Source organism: Seriola aureovittata, chromosome 22 (assembly GCF_021018895.1).
Source record: "Seriola aureovittata isolate HTS-2021-v1 ecotype China chromosome 22, ASM2101889v1, whole genome shotgun sequence".
NCBI classification, from domain to species: Eukaryota; Metazoa; Chordata; class Actinopteri; order Carangiformes; family Carangidae; genus Seriola; species Seriola aureovittata.
Window position 1 is genome coordinate 2,788,543 of NC_079385.1, and position 6,000 is coordinate 2,794,542.

At 46.9% G+C, this 6,000-nt stretch overlaps 1 protein-coding gene across 4 annotated transcripts in view; it reads left to right on the forward strand.

Annotated features, from left to right (window-relative positions):
• The window catches only part of net1 (neuroepithelial cell transforming 1), a 34,409-nt gene extending 29,587 nt beyond the window's left edge, over positions 1–4,822 (forward strand). For 2 of the 4 annotated variants that reach the window (XM_056367608.1, XM_056367610.1), the window contains 8 exons: positions 555–662; positions 775–939; positions 1,370–1,432; positions 1,667–1,840; positions 1,946–2,203; positions 2,317–2,613; positions 2,713–2,899; positions 3,012–4,822. In XM_056367608.1, coding sequence (XP_056223583.1) covers positions 555–662; positions 775–939; positions 1,370–1,432; positions 1,667–1,840; positions 1,946–2,203; positions 2,317–2,613; positions 2,713–2,899; positions 3,012–3,466 — 1,707 coding nt within the window. In that variant the 3' untranslated portion in view covers positions 3,467–4,822. The remainder of the gene's footprint in view (positions 1–554; positions 663–774; positions 940–1,369; positions 1,433–1,666; positions 1,841–1,945; positions 2,204–2,316; positions 2,614–2,712; positions 2,900–3,011) is intronic. The other 2 variants (XM_056367609.1, XM_056367611.1) reach the window with 1 other exon arrangement.
• The last annotated feature ends 1,178 nt before the right edge of the window (positions 4,823–6,000 follow it).

A 6,000-nucleotide genomic window follows, 5' to 3' on the forward strand; every position in this document is an offset into this window, starting at 1 on the left:
TTTATCTCACACTGTTTGAGTGACGGAACAGATCCGTCCTCGAGTGGAGTTGTAGCTGCTGTTGGGCCAGATAGTAGCAGTGTGTGTGTATGTGTGTGTGTGGGGAGGGGGTGTTTAACAGCTGAGAGCAGGATCTTGTGCATTCCTGGCATTCCACCAGACCTCCTTCCCCTGCAGATCAGCAGTCAGAGAGGGTCTTTGTGCTCAGTGGGCTCTTCACATGATGGAGCCAACAGCTGCTGGAGCTGCTTCCTGCGCCCCAGTATCTCTGTCTGTGCGCCGGTCTGTCTGGGTGCAGCTCCACCTCGGCTCCAGCTACTCGTATGTCCTCGCCCCAAAGCAGAGAGTGGAGTCAATAATGATCATTAATGATCCGACTCGATGTGTTCAAGTCACAAGGGAGCGCCTGGACTCAGTGCTGAGGTCTCACAGTCTGAGTCGCTGATCCATTGGTTCCGTGTTGCTGGACAAAGAATGAAAATGCACGACTGTCCTTTGACATGAGTCGTGATAAAGCTGCCTGACTAATCTCTCCTTCCTTTTTTTCTCTCAAGGAACCCAGCAACAAGCGTGTCCGTCCTCTCGGCAGGGTGACGTCGCTAGCCAACCTCATCTCTCCGGTGAAGAATGGGGCCGTCCGGCGCTTCGGCCAAACCATCCAGGTAGTCCCCCCCTCCCTCGACACCTCTTTGCTGTTGTATATGTCGCACCAAACAAGTTGGTGTCCAATGCAACATGTCTGACATCTGGGGCTTCCCGTTTTGCCGTCTACAGGCCTCGTTCCGGGGCGATGGCAAGTCGCCGGGCATGCCCCAGAAGCCTTGCAGCAAGGCAGCGGCCCCCACACCGCCTAAAAGGAGGAACAGTACGCTGTGGTCGGAGACACTCGACGTCCACCAGAAGGGAACGTTCTCCACTAAAGAGATCAAGCGGCAGGAGGTGAGAATCATTTTAAATGCAGTAGAAAAGACAAGTAGAGGACACACAGGGGAAAAGAGGAAAAGTCATAGAGTCAGACATCCAGACAGAGTAGTTTCACATATCCCTGTAGTATTTGTGTCAAATACTGTGAATGGGGCCAGAAGCTCCCCCCAACCCCTCCTTTTGTCCTGCATATGTCATATATCTTATCCAACTGTCAACATCCATAAAGTTTTAAACATCGAGAGAGAGATTGAGAGGGAGCGAGCAGCCAGACAGATTTCAAAGTTTGACCTCAGTCGTTTGGCTCCATCACAGTTTTAGATTTAGTCCAATCACTGTCAGTTGCAATCCTGTCACGACATCCTGATTCATGTGTTTTGCTAAAAAACTTTCTTTCTGTGCCTCCTCCTCCTCCCTCCTCCCCCTCCTCCTCCTCCCTCCCCAGGCCATATTTGAGCTGTCTCGTGGAGAACAGGACCTGATTGAGGACCTCCAGCTGGCACGCAAGGTTTGTACTTTTAAACCTCTGAGGCGGAGGGAGTACATGTAAAGCAAACAGATTAAATCAAAGTCTGGCAGGCCTTCCACTCAGCCAAGCCAGCGACTATAAAAAGACAGGAATTATTCCTCTGTCTTTCTGTTGTGCCCCTCAAGCTCTTAGCTCAGCTATTCTTAGCATCCGCCCCTCTTGGCCTGCTGGGATATTGTTATTTGACCGTTTTGGCTCTGCTCCCGTCCACAGGCGTACCACGACCCAATGCTGAAGCTCTCCATTATGTCTGAGGAGGAGCTCACTCACATCTTCGGCAACCTGGACGCCTACATCCCTCTGCATGAAGACCTGCTGACCCAGCTCTCCAAAGCCACGGGGCCTGACGGGACGGTGGGCCAGATCGGACAGATTGTCGTTAGCTGGGTAAGCGTCCTTTCACCAAGTCGCCGGACACTGTTTGATTCTCTTAATATTCTGGGTTTCAACTACGGCGGGCAGTTAGTGACGGTGTCCCTCCTTCTTTTGCAGCTGCCCAGGCTAAATGCCTACAAGGACTACTGCAGCAACCAGCTGGCAGCCAAGGCGCTGCTGGACCAGAAGAAGCAGGACAGGCGGGTGCAGGACTTCCTGCAGCGTTGCCTGGAGTCTCCCTTCAGCAGGAAGCTGGACCTGTGGAGCTTCCTGGATATTCCACGCTCCCGTCTGGTCAAGTACCCGCTGCTGCTCAAGGAGATACTGAGACACACTCCACCAGAGCACCCCGACGCTGCGAGCCTGGAGGAAGCGGTGAGTCGGAAGACACAAACAAATCAACACATTTGTTTAACACAGGAACCAGCCTCATCTGCAGATCTTTAAAATGTAGCTGAAGTTAATCATTTGATTCCCCGTGTGTTCAGATCACCGTCATCCAGGGCGTCCTGTCCGACATCAACATGAAGAAGGGAGAGTCTGAGTGCCAGTACTACATCGACAAGCTGGAGTATCTGGACGACAGGCAGAAGGACCCTCGCATCGAGCAGTGCAAGAGCCTGCTGTGTCACGGCGAGCTGCGCAACAAGAGCGGCACGGTGAGCAAAACACACACTCACTTCCCTCTCAGCAACACATGGCCTCTTTGGCTGCCTCTTTACACACTGGCTGTGACCACCTGCTTTCCCCCGATCCCCCAACCACCCGGTGATTTCACAGCACGAGTATGAGCCGTTAACATCTTCCAGGAAACTTTTGGTGGTGCTTATGTAATATATCAATGTTCTGGTTTTAATATTTCTTTGTTTTTTGATTCCTACCAGAAACTGCATGTGTTCCTGTTTACTGAGCTGCTGGTTCTGACCCGCCCCGTCACCAGGAACGAGCGCCAGTGTTTTCAGGTTTACCGGCAGCCAATCCCAGTGCAGGATCTGGTGCTGGAGGACCTGCAGGACGGCGACGTCCGAATGGGCGGCTCCTTCAGAGGCGCTTTCAGCAACGCAGACAAAGGTAAGGCTCACGTCCAACGTCAGAACATTTGTGGCAGTTAATGCAGCTTTAGATTTTGTCTCATATCAGATATATCAAATTGCTAATTTCATTTTTTCTGTTTCTTCAACAGCCAAGAACATTTTCCGAGTGCGTTCCCAAGACCCGAGCCAGGCGCAGTCCCACACGCTGCAAGTCAACGACGTCTTCCACAAGCAGCAGTGGCTCAACTGCCTCCGTAGCGCCATTTCCGTCCACCGGCCCCTCAACGAGCCCTCCACCCCGAGCCCGCCCACGAGCGCCGCCCGCACCAAGCGCCGCCCCTCCTCCGTCTCGGCCATCATCCACATGGAGGAAGCGGACGAGAACTGCCTGCAGCCGACGTCGCAGTCTGCCCCCAGCTCGCCGTGCAACAACGCGGCCCCCAGCCCCACCTCCTCCTCCTCATCCCCGTCATCCTGCTCCTCAGCTTCGTCGACGACGTCGTCTTCCTCGACGTCCCCCGTCTCCTCATCCGCGTCGCAAAAAACCAAAAAGGACAAGAAGTCTCTGTGTTCTTTAGGGAAGAGGAAAGAGACGATGGTGTGAACTGAGCTGACAGGAGACAATGGACTCCAGGGCGGACATTTTGTTTTTTTGTACATAAATTCAGAAACAGCGCAGAGAAGCGCAGGACTTGTATTTATGTGTGTCTGCGTGCGTGCGTATTATTACAACAGTGTTCTGTGTTACTGTCCTCTTTGGCAGCTATTTACCTCACCCCTCCTTCCAAGTGCATCCCACAGAGACACAGAACCGGGGAGGGGGACGTGCCCGCCTTCCTACAAAGGGAAGCATAACGAGAAGCAAACACACTTTTCACACATGAATCTTTGTGTCATAAGTGGGTTTCTTGAAGGTAGAGGTGGTGCATCAAATCCTGTTTACTCTTAATTTGATATTTAAACATTATTTTAGACCATTTTTGGGGGACATAATGAAAGTTTTACATTTTTATATCCTAAAATCGATTGTAGTATTTTTTTTAGATATAAAGCAGCACTGTTTTAGCTTTAGGTGAAGTTATTTGAAATTTTGAGTGTGTTTAGGAGGCAAGAAAGAAAGAGAATCCCCAAATAGATAAGATGTACTACACAAAGCTACACACCTTCATCTGTAAAAGTCTGATTTTTACATTAATGAGATCTTATTTTTATACATTCCTTAAATGACAGATGTTTGGACCCAGACTTTTTTTTTTTTTTTTTTTTTTTTTTGCAGATACTGCAGTCAGAGGCATTAATTTAAATCCCTAACAGGTGAGATTTCAGTTTCTGGCTGTCAGAACAATAACAAGTCATCAGACGTTGAATCATGTCAAAGAAGAGACGAGGAGTTTTGTTTAAACACAACATTTTTGAACTGAGCCATGTTGGTTTTTTTTTTTTTTTAAAAAGCTGACTTTTCAGAATGAAACAAAATGAAATTTCTCAGTGTAGCATCTTGCATGGAGCTGTAGTTGTGGGCACTGCTTGCACCTGTCGAGGCAGCAGGATGTTTGAACTTGTCCTGAGGGACGGGAAAGTTAAACATGTAAAGGATTTGTAAATGAAACTAGAAGAATGTTGTCCGAAGGCTGAAGAGATTAAAGACGAGATGGATAAAGTGTGATTTGGAAACTGAAATAGATCGTATGTGCAAGATGTGTCAATCCAACAACTTCCCCTTGTGTAAGTTGATGTGGTATCTTGCTCGTAGATGGATGGTTGGTCGGTAAAACTCAAGTGAGTGTAATCAATGGAAAAAGTATGTAGGGGAAGAGCGATGAAAAAGAAGGTTTTTGTATGTGCACAAGATGTTTTTGTCATTGAGATGGAAAAAAGAAAAGGAAAAGGCAATTTGCTTGCCACAAACTGTATTTAATAAAAGAGAACAATAAAAATCTGTGTAAGATTTGCATCTGAACATTTTGGTTTCGTGTCTTCATACTTCTTCACTCTGACTTCTGTCCACTGATTTATGTCTGCTTAACTCTTAACTAAACAGCTGGTTTCACATAGGAGCCAAGAGAAACATGTCCAGTGAAAGAATTAATCAGGATTTGCTTTTTTAAACTGCGACATCCCTGCCTGCTCCCTGCTTGAGAGAACTTATTTGTTGACAGTCTCTTTCAGAGGAAACCGCTTTTTTATCAGGTCTGTGATTTCCATTTGGAAGACTTGACCAATGGTCTACAAGAGGCCGTCAAACCTTTTAACTGTTTTTAAATGTAGAGAATTAACACTTCACTCTGGCGTATAAGATAAAGATGAGTTAAAGTGATCACCAGAGAGAAACCATAGAGACTGAGCTCTTAAAATGTCACACATAAAGAATCGTCATAGCGAGGCAGATTTTCTTCCTTTTGAATTTGTCTGCTTGGCACAACCCAGACGCTGCTTGTGATTTTATTATGTATGTTAGGTCTTACGTCTGTCTCTCAGACATTCTCCAAACATTTGCTCATGCTCTCCACACAGTCGCCCATTTACTTTTAATGGAACTTGAACACGTACCAGCAGTACAGTTAATGAAATGGATGTTGTTAAGTTCCTGGGCAGCCTGTGATGAATGTCAGACAGCAGCGGGTGTCAACAGAGAAAATGATAAAATGAGTGAAAACTGTCCTGAACTCTCAAGAATATATAGCTTTTTATAAAGTTTTGGGTGTCATTTTTGCTGACATTAAAGTTGTATCCTCCGAAAAGTGAGCGCACCTGGAATGTTGCAAATAATCCATCAAAGTTTTCAGAGTAATGGCTAATATCTCAAAACATGGCAATGTCAGTGAAAATACTGTATGTCCAGCTTAGCAACAAACAGGAGCAGATAAGCTAACATTTTAGCTAGATTAGCTACTATTTTATTTGGAGGTCAAACTGAAAGTAGGCCACACTAAATAATGGCTATTCCTCTTTGCATTGGAAAAATATGCGCATCGCTACAAGTAGGTCAAAGATGAACCAAGACGCTGGTCTGTAAACTGATAGATTGACCGTGTTATTTTTTGAAATGGTGCCAAAACTCAAAGTTGGAGCCTTCTGATAGCCAAGTGCTATTATAGTATGATACCCTATAATTAAGCCCATTAACTGGAAATACTG